At 35.4% G+C, this 25,075-nt stretch overlaps 1 protein-coding gene across 2 annotated transcripts; it reads right to left on the reverse strand.

Moving 5' to 3' along the window:
* Positions 1-9,668: 9,668 nt before the first annotated feature.
* On the reverse strand, positions 9,669-12,829 carry LOC145035553 (uncharacterized). Of its 2 annotated transcripts, none has more exons than XM_078984083.1 (8): positions 12,640-12,829; positions 11,597-12,138; positions 11,453-11,502; positions 10,950-11,024; positions 10,764-10,833; positions 10,607-10,678; positions 10,417-10,524; positions 9,669-10,221 (listed from the first exon to the last, which is right to left on the reverse strand). In XM_078984083.1, exons 2-8 carry the CDS (start codon positions 12,134-12,136, stop codon positions 9,850-9,852), a joined length of 1,287 nt encoding a protein of 428 aa, XP_078840209.1. In that variant the 5' UTR covers positions 12,137-12,138; positions 12,640-12,829; the 3' UTR covers positions 9,669-9,849. The 2 variants fall into 2 exon arrangements, with proteins under 2 accessions (XP_078840209.1, XP_078840213.1); XM_078984087.1 differs by lacking the exon at positions 12,640-12,829 and adding an exon at positions 12,237-12,334.
* Between the last annotated feature and the right edge of the window lie 12,246 nt (positions 12,830-25,075).

Here is a 25,075-nt window from a genome sequence, read left to right on the forward strand (position 1 = left end):
CAACTTCCAATATTATCATTTCGGCACAGCTGCAAGGATTATGACATTCTCTATTAAACACAACTACTAATATTATCCTTTAGGCGTAGTTGCCAAGATTATGTTGTATCTATTAGGCACAGCTGTCAATATTATCCATTAGGCGCAACTGCCAGGATATTTAGATTACAATTGGTGAACATGTAAATCAAAAACACCTAAAGGTTATGGCGTAGCTGCCAATATTCATCTATATCATCTTTCATCCCTCATTATTTATCTACCCATGTTCTACCCAACATATTTGTAGATATAAAATACATATATGGTTTAAATCATGTAGAAAACATTCATCCAACATAATTATCAGGAACACATATAATATGCACACATAGCATGTAATTTATATTAAATACTTCATATATATATATATATATATATATGTGTGTGTGTGTGTGTAAGATGAAAGTAACTATGCACTCACCTTAGTAGCGTGATTGGATAAAATCTAACTAGAAACAGTCAACGGTTCGTCGTAGTCAGGCTCGGGAAGGGAAACGGCCTCAACAAACGAGAGAGATAAGAAATTTAGATGTAATGATTCTAAGAGTCGAAATGGCTATTTATAGGCAGATTTATGGCCTCTCATGTTGTAGGAATTCATTGCTCACGTCGTGAGCCATGGTTGAATCACCTCGTAGCTTCACCATCTGTGTTCTAGCCTTGATAAGTGTCTGTTTGACTCCTCACATCGTGAGAAATCCTTGCTCACATCGTAAGCTTTTGACGTATCACTCCGTAGACTTGCCATGCGTCTTCTAGCTTCGAAAAGTGGCGTTTTGACTCCCCACATTGTGAGAATTAAGGCTCACATCGTGAGTCCAGTCAGATTAGGGTTTCTGATACGTGTCATGCTCTCAAACAGCTACATCTTCGGAAGGCCATAACTTTTGCATACGAGCTCCGTTTTTTACGTTCTTTATATCCATGCGAAGGTGAAGACGTATTATACAACTTTCATTTAGACCCCTAAGGTTAAAAAGTACTATATCACAAACTCACTTTTTATGATTCCCGATGTAGTGCAAGTTTTGTCGTGAAACTTTGACAGGTCATTACTTCTTCGTTATAACTCGAATTTCGGCATTCTATATATATACGGAAACCTTGTGACATATAATACAACATAGTTAAGATTATTTATTCTAAATAATCCTCTATCAAAAAATCATTTTTGACGTTTATCGTCATTAAATTGACTAACCCGAATCTGCGGGTGTTACAATTATCTCCCTCTTAGGATGATTACGTCCCGAAATCATCAACAAAACAGGGCTTGTATAATGACTATGTGTGTTATTTTTTTCATCCTAGGTAAATTGTAACTTTTATTTTCCTTCGTATGAGTATCTAACTCTTGGACTTCTTGACTGCAGACGGTGGTCAATCTTGCACCCGCTCTATATCCTATATTGGACTTTCAATTGTAACCTTCGAGTTACAAAACCGATCCTTATTGGAGACTCCTTCTTCTTCTTAAACATATTAATCTTAAGAAAAGTTCTTTACTTCGATTATCATAACAGATCGATGGGTCATTTTCTAATGATCTCTCATCGTATGATCCAACGCTTAGACTCAGGTCTCTTAGAATCAAATTCTAGAATGAAATATATCTTCCTTCATATTCTAATGTGATATAATCACATTAAAAAATGTAACACTTCTAGCTACAAGCTTCTTACTTTAATAGTGATCGCAACACTTCTATTGATCGCTTCGATTATCTTTTACTTCAATCTTCTAGCTTAAGTCAGATGCTACATTGATCTTGGTTTTCTGAACCAGGTAACATACTCATCTTAGTCGGACTCGATTTGATATGACCTTTAGGGTTGAAATAACAATCATCTTATTAGTCATTACTGAAACGATGGTAACAACATACTTGAACAAAACGGAATCGATTACTAGCTTCTTGGTAACCTTGTGACTTTCCCTAATCCAAGTGCGAGTCATGTGCTTCCGGAAGTATAAGCGTCTACTACCATTCACACCTACTCATACTCATCTCAAGAATTGTCTTACAGTCCCCAAGTTCTTATCTCCTAAAATCACAAAACAATTTGACACATACAAATGTGTCCAAATAATCATAAAAATTTCCCAAGACTCTACTAGGACTTCTTCCATGCATATCTTCAATCATCAATTCTACTTCAACTCGGTTGGTGATGGAAATTCTAGACCATGGGATAACTTTACGGATTATACAAAAAAAATTCTTTCTGCAAATCGAAAGTGTACTTCTCCCGTACTGGACGTATTATTTATTAGATGCATTCTAAAGGCAAGATATTACTCGTACGATATCTTCAGATATATACCATTCTGTATTGTAAGCCTTCTCATTTCATCCATTTACTCAGTCTATCATGGTTCACATCATTTCCTAAACTTCTGGCATTGTGATAGGTTCGGGTGCTGGCACAACGACCGATGCATGACCCATTACATTCTTAGGCTCAGGTGGTCGTCTTCCTCGGATATTTCCTAGTCTGTCTTCACCATGACGTTTTGTACACACAAGCAGACGTTCGGTGTACCGTTGCGAGAATTTAAGATAGGAAAGCTTTATTTATGATAGACGTATAAATCTCCTTATTACTCCAAAAAGTTACATGCCAGTTCTAAAACTGTAATTAAACGCTTAGAAATCTGAACTCATAAAATTTTCAGATCCAGTCGACAATAGTCCATAGATTCGATCAAATAATAACATCCTAAAGCATATAAGGCATCTTATAGTATAAATCATTTAGCACATAAAAGCAATTTAGGCATCTAATCCTAAAGTAAGCTAGTATTTGTGTCTATTCAGGCATACATCCTAAAATATATTAGACACACTCCTCATGATCATCGCTTAGCATTCTAAGTTTAAGTCTAGAAATCCTACAAATTCCTAGTTCTCTTAAACTAATGCTCTGATACCAACTGTGACATCCCCAAATTCATGACCAGAAAATACCTATACGATTTCTCTGTTTAATTTTTTAAATCCTAAATGCTTTTAACATAAAAACAAGTCTCAAACTGCAGATAACGACCCTATCACCTGAAGTAATGATGTCAAAACTGCAAAATTTTCACTTAATTGCCAACTTCAAATCAAAACCGTCAATATGAATCCATCTGTGTTTCTTTATGAACCAATCGATGAAGATTGCTTTTACTTACATTGTTGAGATGCTATTATTGTTCCTCTCCATGTAGATTCAAATATTCAAACCCAAGAGTATCCCTATTCCCTAGTTTCACGAATTTATGAAATTCGATTCAGTTTGTGAAGTATAATCAGCACAACTTAAATATTACGTTAGCAATACATTAACTCATTAACCAAACATATTATAAACATAAAAATGTAAAGAATATAGGACATACCTAATAAGGAGCAATCTACCCACATAAGATAAACTCTTATTCTTCCAACATTATTATTTTACACTTTCTAAACCCCTGTTGCTCCTATCTCAACTAAAATGGATATGTTCAAAGCAAGTGGAAAACTTTCTACATTGACGTATATCTACAAGAATTTGGACAATAGGTTTAAGGATGTCATTAATCGGAAAATTGACAACAATAAGAGTGGTTGTTATTTGCTAAGATTGTTGTGGCTGACAACAGAGGGTATCCAGACTCCAAGTCTGCTGCTACGCGAGTTACTGCAGAGATATGATTTGAAAAACCACTACTTTAATATTAATGGCCATATTCTAAACATCACACTGGAGGATGTTTTGTATATAACGGGTTTACCCATTAATGGTCGGACAATAATCTCATCAAAAACCCGGGATAATAAGGCATTTAGTTGAGTTTTCACAAATCTTCATCTTAGGCCCATGACCATACCCTATTTGAAACTGGTAGCATTAGATGGTACGAAAGAAGAACCAGAACAGATGACTGCGTTGCTTCTGCTAGTTATTGTTTGCTTTGTTTCCCTAGTCTGTGAGGATAATGTGTTCCATGAATATCTTGTACAGTTTGTGGAAGACATGGATACAATAAATTCTTACTCTTGGGGAGTAGCGTGTCTGGCTACCCTGTACATTGGGATTGAGAAATATAAGTTAAAATCCAAGAAGAAAGTTGATGGTAATTGCATGCCTCTTTTGGTAAGACACATTTTTGCATCTCAATATAAGATTATAATATATTTATATATATTTTTTGTTTTTACTATTGCAGGGTTTTTTCTGTACATACATTCCAAAACTCTCTAGAAATCTTGGATTTGAAATCGAGTTGCAGAACCAAAATTCTCCATTATTGAATCATTGCATGGTGCCGATGAAAAATATGTCAAAAAACAAAGTTTGAGATGCTAAGAAGATATTACATCAAACTTTCACGGATCTTGAATATGAGGCAAGTCTCTCTCTCTCTCTAACTTATTTCTTTGTATTAACAAAATATCAAATGGCATCTGTATAATGAAATTATGTTGGATGAGCATATGCAGATGAACCATCTTCCTTATGTGACCTATCATGCCCCGATGATATACATGTACTTGGTGGCTCATCATCGACCGCTTAGTTATCTAAGGCAATTTCGGGGGCATGATGGGTATCTGGACAAATCTGTTCCTTGGACTGCACCAGAGATCAAACTTAAAAAAAATAGTGGCAGTGAAAACCATAACTTAAAAAAGTTTTACAAAAAAATGGTTAAAGCTTTGGAATAAGCGTAAACCCGTTGTTAAGTACATTAGAAAGGTTTTGAACCTGATCTTATCTTCCGACGCTGAGGATAGTGGGGACATTGAGGGCGGTGGGGACACTGAGGATAGTGAGGACAATTATTCATTGGATGGGCCAATCATCAAAAATTTCAACAATCAATCACCTGATTCGAAACACGGATATTCGTGACTACCCATAACGCGGTCGCAACCCTGGAGCCCAGTTGCAGTGGAGAATGGTAGCATCTTTAGAACGTCGAATCCACCTGATCTTAGATCTATAGCTACTTTAATTAAATAGGGAAGTGGACCAAACTTTTATGTAGAGCGTTATTCTTCATAGTCTTTTTATTAGTTCATTATTGTTACTCTTGCAACAATTTGGGGGTTGATGAATCTAAAAAAATGTCACTTTCTGGAATACAACTTGTATTCATTTATTTGATCCAAGAGTCACTCCTTACACCTTCAGGACATTCTTTGGCTAATGTTGGCTAATGTACTTAGGACATAGTTAATATTGTTCTTATTTGGTTAATGGTTTACTGTCTTGGGTTAGTTCTCAATGTATTACGTCTCTTGTTTTCTTTGTCACATACCCTTGGAATAAACATTATAAGAATGCTTGTATATTTGTTTATGAGTAATTTTTTTTATGTGGAGGGTAGTGAATAGTGGATGCTCCCGGCATATGATATGATCAAAGTCTAACAATCATGTTCTTCAAGTGACCCTATGATCATATATATGTTATAAACTACAATACAATTCTTTAAATCATATATGATTAATATATGTTGTAATCATAAATGTTTTAGTCATATATGTTTAAAATCACATATGATTTATATATGTTATAATCATAAATCTTATGTACATTTACATTTTATTTTATAGTTTTTTAAATCATATATTATTAGTATTTGTTGTAATAATAATTGTTTATCTTGTTAATGACAAGTTCTATTGTTTGATAATGTCTTTTACAAGCGATAATGTGAATTTCTTTAAAAATGAAGATCAAATTAATATTGAAGATGTTAATGAAGACGTTGAACATTCAAGTCATCAAATCCAAAACTACATGGATAAAGATTTTTAACATTCAAGTCATCAAATCCAAAACTTTAGTGTTTCAGGTAAAAATAAATACTTATTTAATCTATTATGATTATATAAGCAAGTTTTTTTTTTTATTATTAATTAATGATTTTTAGAATTGAATATATATCAATCTATGTAATGTAAAATCACATGTGATTGATAATGAATTCCTTATATGATCATATGTGATTAATAATGAATTCCTAAAATATATAAATTCAAACATAATTAGAAAACCATATATGATTAAAACAAAAGCATAAGATGTTCATAACAGATTTTAATCACATGTGATTGAATCTCTTTTGTCTATATAATAAAAATCACATATGATTAAAACAAGTCATGATAAATAAAGCATACAATATTTATAATAAAAGATATTCATTTATGATTTTTTTTTAAAAGCATAATATGGTTCAATACATATCGATGGAAGGCAAACGGACAACATGCTGCGCTGCTAGCCTTTCTAGATGGCAAAACTAATCCTTTTGAAAACAACAAATGTGGATCTAGGAGATATGACATTAGAGTGCATGACCCGTTGGACTCTGTTGAGGAGCTTCATCGCCTCTGATGCGAGAAAACCAAATGTGTCAAATGCAAAAGATACAAACACATATTGATTTTCTATACATGCATTCTCGTGTTATGCCACTTTGCACGCAACATCTTTCAAAGCGGCATGCCCTGTTGTGAAACCTCCGCTCATCAAACCGACGAGATGAAAGACCCCAATAAGATCCACACACGTGTGTTTCCCTCCTACTCATCCAAAGACCAAAATATCAGTCAGTGTAAGTGTGGATCTTCCATCCTACGGGTCCGTCAAAAAGTTCACTGACGCTTCTTTCTTCGCAGAAATACCAGCACGCCAACAAGAATCAAAGAGAACATCCCCAACCACATTATGTCTGTACTTGAAACCAGGGAACTCTCTACAAACTGCATGTTCCCTAAAGGTATCCAAACATGTCTTGCGGAAAACTGGGCATATCTCGTCAATTAGGAAGAGAGGAATCATGAGGCGGTAACGAAGGATAGTTCGATACTCATAGGAGACATATGCTGGCCAATGCCATCAATGGGGATAGTTAGCAGAAAATCCTGAACATGAGGTGCCCGAAGACACTCAAAAACTGCTTTCTGTCTAACAGTCATATCGAAGTCGACTTCCAAATCTTTGACGGTTTTGCTAAAAATGGCACACGTATATGCTTTTGGGGGGCGGTGTCTTTATTAGTGAAACTGCTAAAGTCAAATCTCGGAATCGTATCGCGAAGAAGAGTAATCAGAGTCCATACCACACATGTCACTGTCACGTAAGATATTGTCTTGTAATACCCAAGATTGGGCCCTCAAGGCTACAAATGCGTAGGAGGAAACCTCGAATGCTGAGTACAAACCCAAGCCACCGAAACGAATATGTAAGGAAGCCAAACACCATTGGATGTCTCTAAAGAAGGGGCCTCCACATACCACCATATCCTCGATAGACCTACGCAATCCTTTGTCAAATAATAAAGTTGTTTCTTGTATACGCACCAGCTGGCAAGTCCTTAAACCAAAGAAAAGTTTTGCAATGCCCATACATGATCGAAGCAAAAGGAGCTCACTCTGTGGGTCACATAGTTGTGGAAGAAGACCCATCAAATCAACAGCGTTGACCGCTCTCTTCATGGCTAACCCGTTAATAAACCTTGCGTCTCTGCCAATGCATTATACAAGTATGCATCCAAGTAACACATGCATTTCATAAGCTTCCACTTAGTCATGAAGAATATAACTAAATATCTAATGAACATAAATGGGTTCATGATGAATAGTAACTAAATATGTAATGAAATGTTGATAATGTTAACTATGCTCTTAACAAATATTAAGGGTATATAAATACAGAGGCCTGTGAATGATATTATCTGAAAAATATTAACAAAGTACCTAAAGAGTATCAATTGAATTCATTAATATTTACCTAGGAGTGTCATAATCTCAGAGTAACAGTAACAGTGTAAATGTTGATTCCTCGTTAGGGAGGTCGAATTGGAAGAAAGATTTACACCATGCTATTCACGGGTTTTTCCCGTAATTAAATGACTTAATTTTCTTTTTTGTCTTTGATTCTCAGATTAACTCATAACCTTATATTTTATGTTTTTTCCGGATTAAATCTCAAATTTATTTTTTGCCTAAAAAGTGATCTTGTATTTTTTCGACCAAATCTTTTTAGTGGTATAGTGGAGTGGAGTGGTGGGGGTGGTGGTGGTGGTGGGGATGATGGCGACGATTGTGGTGGTGATGTGTGGTAGTTGTGGTGATGGCAGGGTGGTGGTGGTGGTAGCGGTAATGGGGTAGTGTTGGTGGTGATGATGGCGACATATGTGGTGGTGGTGTGGTAGTGGTGGTGATGACGATGGTGATGGTGGTAGAATTAGGGTGTGTGTATATTTTATCTAAAAAATGGAATTAGAAAATTTTGGTAAAGAGTTTATTGAAATTTTGTAAATTCTTTGTCATTTTGGAAAATGAAAAATTTCCTTTAAAATTTAAAAAAAAAAAAAATTGTTGAACTAAATGCATTTTTTAAATTCGTATTTTTCTTGAAAAAAAATTTCAATTTCCGAAAAATGGTTCTTTTTTTTTTTTTTTTTTGTAACTAAATGCATGATAGAGGCCCAGACGTTATAGGACCATCTTCTCCACAGGAGTCCACCAGGAAACCCAAACGAGTCATCAGGCTTCCAGCATCTAGTTCTTATTTACAGCACTATGATATCCCCTCTTTAAGTTTTCGTTAATATCACCCTGATTAAAATGTGAAGACTATCTGACTTTGATATTTTTTTTTTAGTTTACATCAAGCCAAACCTCATAAAATCTGGATTTAAAATTGTAAACCCTAAATTCAAACTGAAAAGCACAAAAAATTAAAATCATACCTTTTAAACAGGGAAATCGCGGCTGAATAATTTCAAAAACCATCGCCGATATTTCATGAACCAAATCCATCGAAAACAATACACATATATTGAAATCAACGATTCCAATCTCCACCTTCTTTAACCAACGACTACTATGATATGATTTGCAGAAATGAATAAGAAGTTGACAAAGGGCATAGAGAGTCGATTTGGTTATACAGTCCGACGCATTTAATAGAATCTGCCGTTAAAAAAAAAAACAAAAACAAAAACAAAACAATAGCAAATTACCATATTCACCTTGAGGGATCTAGAAAGTGGAAAGCTTGCTGAATGCTGATGCGAAATGCATGGTCAATTAATTCATTTTATGCAGTCAAAAAAACATGATCAACTTTTGGGCTGTTAGTGTTTTATTAATTTGGGTAATACATTGGTTAATTTTCTAAATTTATTGGTCCCCATTACCCTCTAAAACTAAATAAAACAATATTTTCATATTACGAATTATTTTCAATCAAATGGTACAAACTAAAAAAAAAAAAGTATTTTTAAATACTCCAAGGATATTGAATAGATTCCAAAACAATATTCAGAATTTTTTTTTTCTTTTCCTATTAAAGTTATATATCTATTTTTAACTGAATCCTACATTATCCCCCAAAATGCTAACAATTAAAAGGAATTGAGCCTCAATTAAGGGTGAAAGAAAAACAAAAGAGAAGGAGTAAAGTCGTTAAATGATACATTATTGTTACAAAATATTATCATGTCCATCCATCTGTTCTAATGTCTCATCATCATAATCATCGGGAAGCAAATGAAAAACAAATAAGAATCCAGAACATGAATCTTTTATAAATAAATACAAAAATTCCAATTTTCACGCCAAAATAGACAAGTCATTAAAAAAAAAAAATCACATCTTTGGATTCTAAGGAAGATTCATTACATCATATCATATAAACCTGTAGAGACAACCTTTTTGCAAAAAACAAAACAATCTTTCACCACACTATTCACATCACAGAAACCAATCTCAAAATCTCCACACCCAAAAAAAAAAACCCTATTAAAAAGAATTTTCTAACCTTCAACAATGACAATATCTCCAGGTGTCACATCCTCATTGGTCAATTCCTCAACCCCTGCAGCGTTCTTTTCAGCACCAACTTCTATCCAATCCTCAACCTCAAGAGGATTTACAGATGGGATTTGGACTGCTTCAAATTCCTCATTCCAAACTTGATCCTTTCCTTCATCTTCTGTTTTACCAGTATTTTCATTTGACTTTTCTGGTTTGACCATGGCTTTGGAAGGTGAGGTTTTTGCTTTGACTTTTCCAGTTGACTTTTCGGGTTTGACTACCTCTTTCTCATGGTTGACTTTACTTGATGATTCAGCCACAGCGCTCTTGTTTCTGCCCAGGTTTGGAGATTTTGGACGTGTGGGTGGCATCTACAAAGGGACAAAATAGTAATTTGACATGCAATACTCAGCCAAGGGTATCATAGTAATTTACATCATAAAAAGGTCTCTAGAAGGACAAACAGTGTCATTCTGTCTTCTTGTGCATACATATAGATGTGTAAAAACATAAAGGCTAGAAGAGCAAAAGTGCAAAACTCGGTCAAGGGCAAAACAGTAATTTACCTTCTTCAGTTCTACTTTCGGAGGGGGTTTTTTGTAAAACTTTGGCAGTGGGGCAGCTTTAAATGTTAAACTCTTCCTTAATTTCTTGATCTCGGCTTCTTGGCTTTCCTGCATAATTTGTAACCCCATGAGTTAAAAACATTGACTTGATTATAATTTCGTTGACTAATGAGTTCAAAGATTCTTTGACCTTTGACTTTTCTTGCAAATTAGTCTTCTCCATTTCCTTTGCATGAGTCTTTTCCTCCAACTTTGAATAGAACTAATGCACAAAGATTAAACTTTGTTGATTTTTATGTTATAAAAGAAAGGGTAAACATACAGGGGCAATATGGTAAAATCATTACCTCTCTTCGCTTTTCAGCACGTTCATCCAACCTGAAAGAAAAGCCGGATGCAATGTTCCTATGTTGCCCTCTGTGTTGTGATATCATAAAATAAAATTTTAAAGAATAATCAAGTTCTTGAAATCAAGAAAAGAGAAGTTTTTTTTTTTTTTAAATGAAATTTAATCAAAAAGCAGAGAATAATACGATGAGGTAGAGGAACGAGTGTCATCATCTTCTCTAACTGCGGTTTTGATTGGTTTTGAATGTTGATTAACTGATCTGCAATTGCAAAACAGCCTCAAAAATTAATCAGGGTTATGTAGGTCATTTCAAGATTTGTGAACTTTGTTTCATAATGTTTAGTTGTAAGGTTAGTTATGAACATTGAGATGATGTGTTTACTTAAAAGTCCATTAATCTATCTTGCTTGACACATGAAGGAAGATTAAATATTCCATAACATACAAGGGTAAAACCGTAAAAATAGAATAAATCTATAGAATGCAATATTCCATCGCTAAGGCAATGTGCAAAACCTTGAATAACTAACTTGGAGTGATTTAATAATACACTTCCTTAGATACCCTTAATATATTATCTGATCATAAGGAAGAAAGTTTAAATCTTGCATTACTTAAAAGGGTAAAAACGGGAAAAAAAATTGTAATTATGATAAACAACCACAAGAAATCAATTGAATGGCTTACAAGGAGTCTTCAGAAGGAGGGCAGTCTTCATTTCCATTGGATTTTTTGGGCTAAAACAAACAAACAGTCAAAAATATAAACTAAGAACATGTCAATTCATCAAAGAATCAAAAGGGTACCGGAAAATATGAAAGACATTTTTACCCTTGAGGTGTGTAGGCCTGTGACTGAATGTAAACTGGCTCTCCGGGTAGCCATACCACTACTCTTTGCAGTCACTTCTGTAGACTTCACTCCAACAGAAGCTCTCCTATTAGCTGTATACAAACTAGAAGATCTTGATGAGCCAATTCCATTGGTTAACGTGGCTTTACCTTTTGATTCAATTCGTGGTTTCACAGGGTGCCCAGCAATGGCAGGCTTCATGGAATTAGGGTTTGGGGTTTTAGCAGGAAAAGATGAATTCTGAGACGGATTTGACTTAGGATTGCGAGAGGAAGAACTCGTACTAGGGATCTTTTTAACTACTTTCTTGTTCTTTGAAGTCGCGTCGTTTGTTGAAACTTTAATGGAGTTTTTCCCTCGAATGTCAGGCGATTCAATGATTTCGATCACTTCAACTCCTGTTGAATTAAGGGGCTCCTCGACTTTATTTGAGTTTTCTTCCTCTTTTTTCACATTCGGATCTTCATTAACAGCAACACCGCTTCCATCCTCTGAAACAACTTCGTTTCCAGACTCCATCCCTATCGAGAATTCAATGAAAACGGAAATCAAACGTCAGTTACTATTGCAGACGATGAATTATAGAATGATAAATCCGGCGAAAGTTGAACCAACTAACACTTCTATAATGTCTAATACAATGTTTGATCACTTAATTTTGGGATTTTAGTTGAACCCACAAAAATGATAAAGAATCTAAGCAACAAACACGTCGAACTTCACTGTTTAGGGCTTTGAAACACTGTAAAATAGATAGAGAAGATTTTGACGCGAGTGTTGTCGTTTTCTGCTTACACGATACGAAGAGCATCAAGAATCATTCCTTTTTCAACTAATTTCCAATCAGTACTACGAAATCAATAGATAAATATGCTAAGAACAAAAAAGATAAAAAGATCCAACAAAAACAAGAATCAAATACACTCGACCCAGAAGTCGAAACCGTCAAAATGGGATAAACTGGAGCAATTCTTTTTTCTGTGAAAAATGACGAACAATTAAGATGAAGTATAAGGGTGTACCTCGTTTGAGAAATTGAATAGTAGTCGGAGTCTCGGAGATGTGCTTTCAGAAGAATCTCAGAAGAAGTTTGTGTTGAAATTCAAATGATATGAATGAGTGAGTTGGCTACCGAGAGATTACAGGGAGCGTGGAGTGGATCATGGATGAAAATGGTGGGAATGGGGGTAAATTTTCACGCAAAGACGAAATTGCCACAAAAGCCACTAACCCCCCTGAGTTGTCGATTTTTTTATTATTATTTTATTTTTTCGGAGACAAAATAACGACAACTAAAATAAACGAAATATATTAATAGATTTTATTTTTGAAGTGATCTAAAGAAAACTTTATAAAAGAAAAGCCGGTTTTTTAAGTATTTGTAGTTTTGGTACGGCTGAAAATAGTTATTAATTTTTTGGGATTCGAATATTCATATAATTTCATATTTATGATATATAAAAAATATATTTTGTAATTATATAAAATATTGAATTTTGAAAACAAAAATATGTTATTTTTGATATCTTATTGAGATAAATTTATATTATAATGTAGATAAAAATAAAACCATCTTAATTATATATTTAAATTATATGAAACATTACGTAATAAAAGTTATAACAAAAAATCAAACTATACTAATTGAATTAGTTATAAAGATAAAACTAATGATATTAAATATTAAATTTAATAATATAAAATGTTAGTATTTATAATTTAATGAGTTGGTTAGGGAATAATTTGTCATGTGTCAAATAAATGAGGAATAAATCTTAAATGAGTGAATATAATTGATCATGTTTTAGGGTTGTTTGATAGCTGCTGATTGTGTTAGAATTCTAATTGAATCAATATATGATTATGTTTATGATGCTTGATTAATTTCTCTAGTTGATTGTGTTGAATTATAAAAATAACCTTCTATCTTGTTTGTAACTCAACATACATAATTAATCACTTATAGGGTACATTGGACTAAAATCATAACTAATCACCTATAGGATCCAAGGCTTCACCAATAATCATACATGAAAACTAAAGGAAACACAAAACACATACTATTAAATATTAATCTCAAATTTTGGTTTAAAAAACAACTTACAGCCATTCAATATCACAAAATACATCATTGTAATAAAAAAAGATCCCTATGTTGTAAAATGTTTTTCAGATTCTTCTTTCTCCATAGTCACCTCATTTTACTTCATTAATTTCTTAATATCCAGAACTACAGCCCAATCATCCTATTTCTGATGCTTGTTTGGATCAACAAGCTAGAGGTTTCTGTACCATAAGCTCCTACAACATCACTTCACCTATAATCATATATTGGACTAAAATCATACATGTGATGTCAAAAAATACATATTCTAGAGCACCGGGCAACATACAGACACAATATGTGGCAAGAATTCAAAAAATACATAAACATCAACATCTAATTTCGTAAATACATAAAAATTAGCATCTAATTACAGAAGATACATAAACATTAGCAAGAGAGATCATTCGAACGATAATCTAATTTCAGCATAGGAACAAATAAAATCTAATTTCAGCATGACATTTAATCTGATTTCAACAGAAGAAAAAAAAAACAAAAACAAAAACAGAAGAATGATTGTTTACCGCGAACTTGGTGAGATCATTAATTGCTAAATGGCGACAGCGAGAACAAGAGCAAGAAAGAGGTTTGATCGAGCGATCAGAGTTCTACTTTTGATGAAGAAGCTACAGTAGGCCTACAATCAAACAACAAATAACATAATTCTTTAAAATTACAACAATAATACGTACCAAAGTACATTCTTTCTGCTAGACTTTTGGATTAATGAACTGGATTCGTCAGTAGTGATATGCAAAACTAATTCGTGTTGTGATGTATTTCTTCGATTTGAATGAGAGCGGATTGTCCATCATGGAATCGAGAAGCTCAAACAACAATTAAGTGCCACAATCATGAAATCGATATAATGGGTATCATAGTATGTATTTGAAACTGGGGAATATCGTAAGAATATCAAAGCATGTTTGAGTCAACAATTGAATTGAAAAAAATAGAATAGCAGAGTAATCATGATAGTATTAGGTTGCCGGCAAAGAGTGCAAGAGTAATACCGACCAACGAAAGGGTGGCTAAGGATTGACGATGGCGGGAGGTCTGGTTCCAACAATCGACTAAGGAAAAAATGAAGGCGTAAGCTATCAGGGTTAAAAAGGGAATATGTGTTTCTAATTTCCAGCTAGCTCCTTGTTTTTTATGGACCGAGTAAGTGGTTTTGGTCAGAAATAGCCGACCAAGTAAGCCAAAGGTAGCATTATCAAACGGGTTGACTGCTGACTAAGTCAGCAGTCAGCTTTGACCGTCCCGAGAAAGTGCAAATCAAACAACCCCTTAGTATAAGTAATCAGGCAAATTTTTGTGTGTTGGGTATATATAAGTCAAATATTGATGAATATATTGTTATTAAGAAAGTATATCATTGTTACTAAGTTTGAGTTAATAATCGTAACACTAACTTATTGTAACCATTGGGATCCAGGTATTTACATTTCTAACCCTTAGTATGAAAGTTTATTGCAAAAATTGGTCCATTAATACGCTGGGCGTACATAAGAAGTACGCTTAGCGTACTAAGGATGGTTGATCGCGGAGGTTCGTCATGTACGTTGGACGTACCAAGTGGGTACGTGGGGCGTACATGATTGAAGACCAAAACCCTAATATACGGGCTTGAGACCTATATAAACGTCCTTAAGTCTTTTGGACCAAACCCTAATTAGCCTCCCATAGCCTCTTTTCGTCCCTTAACCTCATATTTCCTTGTGAGTGTGATTCTTAAGCTTAGAAAGTGTGTTGGTGACCATTTTAGAGAGAATTCAAAAAGGAGAAGGTAGTGATCAAGCCTTGGGTGTCATTAAGTTTCTAGATTCTGCATCTAGTTCATCTTGAGGAACTTCTGGAGGTATAAAGTCATGAACTTGTCATATCTTTTGATTGTTTGAGCTAGGGTTTTGTTATGGAGTTCCTTTCTTGCTTTTGGACCTTCTCTAGTGAGTTGAGCAACTCTAGATATTAGGGTTGCTAGATCTAAGCTCCTTGAGCATGTTTGATGCATAAAGGTTCCATCTTAAAGGTTATTTTGACTCCATGCATAAGTTAGAGATCTTAAATGAGGTCTTAATGATAAGAATGAAGTATTGGGGTTACTCATGACATGCAAGTGCATAAAGTGTCCAACTTTATCCCCTAGGACATCTTAATGGACTCATATCTAAAGTAGGACATTGAAATCCCAAGTATTAAGTACTTAATGGTCGATTGATGCATGTCCTGCTTGTACACCGTGCGTAATATTGTGTACACAACGCGTACAGCTTAAGGTTCTGTTACGCTGAGTGTACTAGAGTGGTACACAGGGCGTACGCACTCTAGTTGGGTCTGGGCTTTGTGTGGGCTTGTAAGCTCATTGGGCCTTATTTAGTTTTGGGCCTGGTCCCATTTAGAGTTTTTGGGATGATATTTTGATTTGGGCCATAGTTGTTTTGGTTGGGTCTTAGTGGGCCATGTGTTCCATTATTGGCTTTTATCTTGGATCTTAGGCCCAGTAGCAAATGGAAGACTTTTAGGCCACTATGGAAGGACTTAGGCTTAGGTGTTTAGAATCTTTGATTAGGTTGTGTTATAATCCTAATTTAGGGTTAAATGTATCATTGTTTAGTGTGTGGTTTTGGACTGTTAGGCGAGCAGCTTTTGTGTTCAGCAGACTGAGGTGAGTCTTCTCATTACACTCATGGGTCGAAGGCACCAAGACCGACCTATTAATTGATATGAGATGTTTAGTAATGGAGCATGAAATAGTTTGCTATTTGATATATATATATATATATATATATATATATATATATATATATATATATATATATGGACTTATGTGAAGACCATGGGAGGAGTCCATGAAACTTGGCAAGACCATGGGAGGAGCCTATGTATCGTGGATATAAGCCCATGGTGGTAGCCCATGGCATTCCAAATGAAGACCATGAAGGGAGTCCATGGCAAACTTATATGTATGTATGCATGACATTATGTGATTATATGTTTCATGTGCTTTGGGAAACTCACTAAGCGTGTGCTTGCATTTTTGTTGGGTGTTTCAGGTACTTCTAGTTCTAAGGGCAAGTGCCCGGCTTGATGGCGCAGTGTGCATTCTCCAGTATTTTCACATTTAGTTTTGATAGTCTGATCTTTTTAAAACACTATGGTTATGTAATGGGATTTTTGGAAACAATTTTGGTTGGTATTTATGATTATAAAAGTTAAAATTTTCTGTAAAATTTAGGTTGTTACAAGTTAGTATTAGAGCCTTAGTTTGAGAGATTCGGGAACACTCTTGGGTATGTCAAAACTCAAACTGGGGAAATGGTAAAAAAAATTAAAGAAACCAAAAATTAAAATTTTCTTGAACATGGTTTTTGTAAGAAAGAGGGGAGAGTGGAATGCGCGTAATCGACCCAGCTCAAGTAAGTGTTCCCAATGTTTTAGCCATGCTATAGTAATATGGAAATTAATGTTGAATGGATTATTTGCTAAGTGTATGCTTTCAAAGTTGTACATACTTAGGATTGAATAGCCTTATAATGAAGGAATCTTCCTTATTCCTTTTCCTTGTCTGGTTATGGTTTAGGGTTAAAGCTTTATTTGACAGTCTATGTAATTCTCTTTGTGTATAACTTGCATGCATAGAGCAACCTACTATGATTGATTTGAGTTTCCGGCTTAATGAGGATTGAGAAATCCTAGGATAGTCTAGTATCTAAGTTAGTGTTGTGCTTATGGGTCATGATTGGTGGTTAGGTGAATTAGGGATATCAGGTATGGCCTTGGGGAAGGTACAGGTAGGTAAGGGAGGTAGTATTGGGCCCGTACTACTAAAAGCATAGGTGTAACATCCGTGATTTGGGGTAATGCAAATTATTTATTTTCTTTGTAATTAATTTTTGGGCCATGATATAAATAATTGATTATTGAGTTGGGCCTTAGTGAGTGGTTCATCATGATTGGAATGTAGGTACGTTGGGCGTAAGCTTGGCGTATGCGGGGCATAGTGCAACATTGGATGCAGGGGGTTCATGCGCGTACGCGCAGTGCACCAAGGAGTACGCACATCGTATGCGAGCAGAATCAAAACCCTACTTTTTAGGGTTTAATCCATATAAATACAACATTATGTCCCAAACCCTAGCCTCCTTACCAGCCACCTCGACTCAAAAACCTTAGAAATCTTTCATTCTTCATCTTTGTGTGTTTTTGGCCTTGTGAAGCTTATTTTGGTGATTTGACGCTTGGAAGGAGAAGGAATAAGTTAAAAAATAAGAACTTGAGTAGCTTGAGCTCAAGGATTTGAGATAACATCACCATTTGGCATTCATTTGAGATAAAAAGCTCTCAACTTGACTCGTGAATGCTTAGATTTATATTAATGACGTTTTGGATAGGTCCCAAGAATGGATTTTTATGGTTCCAATCCGTTTCTACGAAAGGGTTGCCACCCTTAGTGCTATACGAGTCCCAAGAACAGAAAAGCTTCCATCTTGAAGGTCTTATTGTGATCATGCATGAGTTTTAGTCATTTACATGGAAGTTAGTTGCTATATTTCAAGTTTGGGTCCATTTGGTGGGTTGCAAGCCACCAAGTAATTGACTTTATGGGTTAAGACATGTTAGTGGACTCAGATCTATGTTTGAAGCATAAGTTCTTAAGGGATTAAGCATTTTTGAGGAATATGGCTTAACAGGGTAGTACGTTTGGCGTACCAACCAGTACGTGTAACGTACAAGCCATGCAGCCTATACGCTTAGTGTATAGAGGAGTATGCTCAACGTACTCACTAATTTTGGGCTTTACATCATTTGGGCTTCGATTTGGGCTATCTTTGGTTTTCTTAACTGTTGAGCCTTAGTGGGCCACCAGAAGTTAGTTATTAGGCTAAGGACATGTTTGGGCTTAAGGAAGGCCGATTTAAGGAGTTGGGCCCAATTTAGAAAATTGGGCCATAAGTGGGCCTTTAGTGAGCTTGGAAAGGCTTTATAGGTTTGGACCATTGGTATTATGGATTTGGGCCTAGGTTATGGTCCTAATTAGATTAGGGGTAAAATGGTTATTTTACCCTAAGAAGGATTATTGAGTTTTGACTAAGTGTTATTTTTACACTGATAGTTCGGGGAGTTGTCGGAGCAACCGTTAGGGATTCTGTACCGTGAGATTCTACATTCAGCATTGTGAGGTGAGTTTCCTCCTAGTTTGAACGGGTCGAAGGCACCAAGTCTGGCCCGTGTATGTTATGTGTGTTGATTAGTAGCTAAGTGTGGGCATGGCCCGTATCTTAGTATTATCTAAGTATGGATATGGATTGATAGATTGGATTATACTTGTTGCCTGTGTGATACTTGTATGTGTTTCTTAGTAGTTGAGTGTGTGCGAGGCTCGTATCTCTTAGTAGCCAAGTATGGGTAAGGCTTGTATCCCTTAGTAGCCGAGTGTGGGCGAGGCCCGTATCTCTAGTTAGTCGAGTGTGGAAGAGGGTCGTATCTCCTAGATAGTTGAGTGTGGGTGGGGCCCATTAGCAGAGTGTGGGCGAGACCCGTATCTCCTAGTTGTATGTTGTGTTTATGGTATATGGTAGTTTGGGGAGACTCACTAAGCTTTGTGCTTACATTTTTTAGTTTTGGTTTCATGTACTTCCGGTAGCAAAGGGAAGAGTTCGGGATGACTGCAGTGCATGCACCATGATTTTAGCCTGGGATGTTTTTACTTTGATATGTTTGACATATGATTGTGATGTTTTGAGATACAATGACTTATGATTTTTATGTGATGATTTGATAATTATGGTTTTATTAATAATTAAAAATAAAATTTTTGGACCATATTTTTTGGGATGTTTCAACATGACCTATACCCGAATCAATGATAGACCTGATGGCTCTTAGGATTCTGGTGAGGAGGAGTCCCTTTCGAATTCCTTATCATTGTTATTTGTGATATTTTTAGTTAAGGATAGTGATGATCCCGCGAGGTTCAGGTTCAGGATCAGGATCAGGTTCAGGCTCTGGCGTAGAGCCCATTGATGAGAGGCTGCACGATCTTATCGCAACTGAGGTTACTCGTGGCATACTTGACGCTACCCCGATGATCTTTGGTACCGTCAAGGAAGGCATCATGGAGATCATGGAGGAATGGATCAGGTCTTTCCGAGCCAAGATTGTTGCAGGCCATATTGAGGCCCGAATTCCCCCATTCAGGGAGTTTAAGGCGTGTGGAGCGCCTGGATTCTTTAGGGTCAGGGATCCCATCACTAGTCGACGCTGGGTGGCAGACATGGAAAATGCCCAACACACGAGCTTTTTCCCCGAGGCGGAAAAAGGTGGGGTTCGCATCATGTATGTTGAGGGATTAAGCATGAGATTGGTGGGAGGAAGTTACTCAGGAGGTGGGATCAACGGGTATGGCTGAGATGCCTTGGGAGGAGTTTGTGAGGAGGTTTAATCAGGAGTTTGCACCGTCCATTGAGGTACATCATTTGGTGAGAGAGTTCCAAATTTGCAGTAGACTACAAAGACTATAGCAGAGATCACCGCCAAGTTTTGGGAGAGGTCAGTATTAGTCCCGCAGTACGTTGCGGATGAGGATATGAAGAAGATGAGGCATCATTCCATGCTGAGGGATGATATACGGGAGTTTGTGAGCTTTTCAGGGTGCAAGACCCTTGGTGGAGAAGGCCCGAGAACAGGAAATTTAGTTAGAGTTCCGCACGAAGTGGAAGCCGGAGCAGGTTCAAGTGGTTGTGGGTCAGGCTAAGAAGCCTAAGACCTCTGATCCTCCCAGCAGGGTCATAGCTGATGTGCCAAGTGCAGTAAGCCGCACAGTAGAGCCTGTCGAGCAGCGGGCTCGACATGTTATGCTTGTGGCCAGCCGGGCCATATAAAATGGGATTGCCCCAATAAGGGCTTGATTTGTTTCCACTGCAACTAGACCGGTCATAAGCGGAAGCTTCTGCAGTGAAGAGTCGTGCATTTCAGCTTCAGGGTGTTACCTTGGGTTGTGCGTGAAAATAAAAATAAACTTATTTCTTGATTTATACTTATTTTTAAATACGAATGGTTAATTAGTTTATATAGACGTGTTTTATGATTATGACATTTTAATGGAATATATCAATGGTTTTAAATTACTTTAAACATTTAACATCATATTAAACATTTATTACTTTTAAATTACCTTAAAACCTTTTGATGTAGGTTCTATATTACTTTAATTTTTTTTTGTTAATTTTTCAATTTTTTGATTTAGTTCTTATATTTAAAGTTTTTTATTATTTAGAAAAAAAGGGTTTGAAAATAAAGAATTTATATACATATTAAAAAAGAGTTTCCTTAGGAATAGTACCTGACCATAGGTACTGTTCATGGGTTAGTTTAATATTCCACCATGGTTATATTTATCTCTTATATTCCTCTTCGAGCAAACAAACTTCCAGTTTCTTCTGCAACCGACCCCGTCGCATTCCACCGATATCCCTTCATCTCAAAAATCATTCCTGATTGACGACTACTTCACTCTTCTTCCTCTTACACCGTCTGTCTGCTAGTTGCCACCGTCGACTTCATCGTCGGCATCACCGCCGATGATCGTTGCGATGGTTGGGGTCACTGTTCATATATCCAAAATTATCCTAAACCGACACCCAAAATAATCCCGATCGCTCGAATAACCGTATTTCTTCAAAGTGAAAAAGTGAAGACACTACCGTCTGCTCCGGTTGTCGCCGTTCAGGTAATTTTCTTTGTCTCCTCTTCGTTTGTATGTAAATCCTTGGTATTTGGGGGATTAGGATTACCAATATATGGGTAATTTCCCATCGTTTCCATCTTCAATTAGGAGTCGACGGTAATGATCAAGAAAGGGGAGATGGACAGTCATCAGTCTTCCGTTAGGGATGCGGAAGGATTGGGTAGGAACAAAATCAATTATTGTCCAAATTCTTCCTCATTTCTTTCAGGGCAATTTAAAGCATTTAGAAGTATCCACTTTGCCATTCCCCTCCAAAGATAACGATGTATGGTCAAAGAAATTGATGTTCTTGTGCGAAAATCCTAACTTATATATATATATATATATATATATATATATATATATATCATGATACCTGTTTGATAAAAGTCATTAATGAATAAATGGTGTGACATAGTACAACTCTTTTCTTCCCACGATTAGATTTTGCTTAGAAAAAGAATTGCAAGTTCCAAAGTAGTGTCAAATGACAGAAAAAACATCTTGAAATCCATATTTTTTGGGCTGGAAAAGGGACTTGTTGTATGCCTGAAGACATCATAGTTTCCCTTGGTAATAATTATGGAATACATACATACTATTATATTTCAATTAATTTGATTCTAATGATACATATTTTTCTTCTTATATGATTTCAAAGTCAAGGTTGATTCAAATAAAAATTGGAATGATCATGTGTATAATAGTTGGTATGGTATTTGTTTGCCTTATTATATTTATTTTCGGTTTATACTTGAAAAGAGAAGGTCATAACATGGGGAAGAAGAAGGTAACTAACCACTATATGAATTATTATGTAAAAGTAGTAGAAGTGGATGACAAAAAAATCCACTTTGTTTGTTACATAGTAATGGAATGAAACATTAAATAAACCTTTTTTTATAACTATGGAATATGTTTATACCTCATATAAGATATGTTTCATGCAATTTACTTAGTAATACATATCTTTTTTCTTAAGTTTTTGTATCAGGTTACTCATGTCCTTGGCAAGTGAATGGAATCACAACGAGACATTTCAATCTCTAGAATCATGGATTCCATTCCAGTTTCATATTAATTAAACGGAAGACTTATGGATGACTCTCCTTCATATCATCAACCTTTCTGTCAGTTTGGCAAAGTTACACAATTTCCCTGTTTAGTGCATAAAAGGTATCCCTTTCATGTTATAAAACAGTAGTTTTTTTTTTTATAAATAAATTGGCATAAACTTGATATTATCTCCATTAGATACATCTAAACTACCTCTCAGCACCATCTTCAACACACCATGATGATCCACCACAAACACTGCTCTTAAACTTCATATCCATTTAAGTTTTGTGTTTCAGGTACATCTTAACAACCACTTACTACTATCTCTAGATATAAATTCATGTCTTTGTCTCTTGGATCTTTATAAATAAAGAAAAACCATTGATTTAAGTTGTATCCAAAGTTTTTTTTTTTAATTTTGTTTTTGATGATGAAATTCAAATAGATAAAACCGCAAACGATTGAAAGTGTAACGCCCGTAGATCCGGACTAATTAATTTAGAGATAATAAGGGTCGAAAACGACTTTTCGGCAAAATATTATTTAGAATAAACAATCTCAACCAAGTTGTAGAATATTTCTCAAGGGTTCCATACATATAAAGAGCGCGGAAATCCGAGTTATAACGAAGAAGTTATGACCCGTCGAAGTTTCGCGACGGAACCGACACGGCTTAACACCTTAACCCTTCATTCCTCTCTCTATACTCTCTCTCTCTCTCTCTCTCTCTCAGCCCTGAAACCCCCCGAAAAGCCTAGGGAACCCCCTAGCACGAGGCGGAAGCCCTAGAGTGCCCGACGGCCCCAAGAAGAAGAGCCTTTTGGCTCGGAAATGCTGCTCCAGCGAAGCCCGGTTTCCAAGGAAACCCGCTGTAAGTGAGCTATACCTACCTTATCTTTAGTATAGCTTATGTTTTAATATAGTAACATTATTAGGAACTTATAATTAAGTACTTGGGCTATTATTATGGGTTATATAAGTGTTGTTTAACACTTATATAATAGTAATAGTAGTTAGAGTATTAATTAATCACGGTAAATATTAAACTAAACCCTAGTGGTAATGATACTATGTTTTTGTCGAAGGAAATTGTTTTAAGAAGTAACGAAGCGTTGTCTGAATTCAGAATCACCACCTTATCAGGTGAGTGCATGGTCTCTTTCATCTTACACATAGATATTAAGTCATTAATATAAAATTACGTGCTATGTGTGCATATTGTCTAAATACTTGTTGTCTATGCTGAGTGAAATATTTTTATACACGTTTTAAAAGATTTAAACTGTATATGTATTTTATATCTACAAAATGTGTTTGGGTAAAACATGGGTAAATGTAATAGTTGTTGTGTGACCAAATAAAATAATGAGAGGCCTCGATATAGATGTTATTGATGATCCAGTCATCTAGCAGAGTATAGATGACGATCACGAACTATTCTAGACAGTCCAGTGGAACGCTAGCAGACTCGCAACCTGTAGGTGTGTATTTGAACTGTGTGTTTACCAGCAGTACTCCATCCCTCACATGGTTGCTTTATTTGACATGAATTGCTGAGGAACCCCCGAAGCATGTATTGTCACCCCGATGAAAGTCCTTATATTAGGTCCCTTGTGTTAGATGTTTTAGGGACGTAAAGTGAGGATAACGGGGACGGGTAATCGGGTTTGTTTGGCTTGATAAAGTTAATAAACTTATTTATTGTGGGTTGAAAACCCTATGTACTCACTAAGTTTCCCAACCTGACCCACTCAGTTTATTTATATCACAGGTGTTGATATGAAGTCACATTACACTGAGAGATTAAAGAGATATAAATCACTAGTGATAATGAATGTAGGTTCTGTTTATGCTTATGTTTCTATATTGACGATGGCATCCCAAAAGTTTTAAAATGAATAAAAATACTTTTCTTTGGAAATGTTTTGATAACGTATTTATCATGTTTTACTGGGAATAAATTCCACGACATTTTTATTAAAAGAGGTACTCTGACTTTTATAAAGCATAAACAAAATTAGTCTTTTCTGGCTGTGAAAATGGGGATGTCACAGAAAGGCATTGAAAGGAAACCATGTAGAGGTTTGATGATTTTTAATTTACATTTTTTTCTATTTTAATAATAATGTGATAATAATTCTATATTTGCTGATTAGTGACAAATTATGAGCTAATTAGTTGTATTTTTTTTTTGCAGCTTGACAGGAAATACGTCTTTTCAATAATTTATTGGTGGTTACAAAGGTATCATGATCAACTTTGCAATTTTTTTTTACCGATTTATATTAAATTTTCTTCATTCGGGTTCATGCTCATCTTAAGACAGTGTTTATGTATTTTTGATTTCTGAATTCCATATACACAATCATAGTATTTGTCTTAAAACACGCTCAAGCTCTTCCTTTCGATCAATTTGGTATATTTTATTTGCAGGTAATAATGATTTTAACTCTTCCATACTATATAGATACCGTCTTAGATAATATTAGTTTATTCCAAGTTGTTATTTTATGTTGTTTATATTGTTTAGATGTATGTACAGGTTGCTGATAAGATTTATCCA

This window comes from Lactuca saligna, chromosome 1 (genome assembly GCF_052625555.1).
Source record: "Lactuca saligna cultivar CGN05327 chromosome 1, ASM5262555v1, whole genome shotgun sequence".
In the NCBI taxonomy this organism is placed as follows: domain Eukaryota; kingdom Viridiplantae; phylum Streptophyta; class Magnoliopsida; order Asterales; family Asteraceae; genus Lactuca; species Lactuca saligna.

Excerpts from the sequence above, each read along its gene's own strand:
- LOC145035553 (XM_078984083.1), bottom strand. The coding sequence starts at position 12,136 with ATGGAGTCTGGAAACGAAGTTGTTTCAGAGGATGGAAGCGGTGTTGCT. Across the intron at positions 10,834-10,949 it reads ACTCGTTCCTCTACCTCATC|AGGGCAACATAGGAACATTG; the intron begins GTATTATTCTCT and ends ATCACAACACAG. Across the intron at positions 10,222-10,416 it reads CGAAAGTAGAACTGAAGAAG|ATGCCACCCACACGTCCAAA; the intron begins GTAAATTACTGT and ends GTCCCTTTGTAG.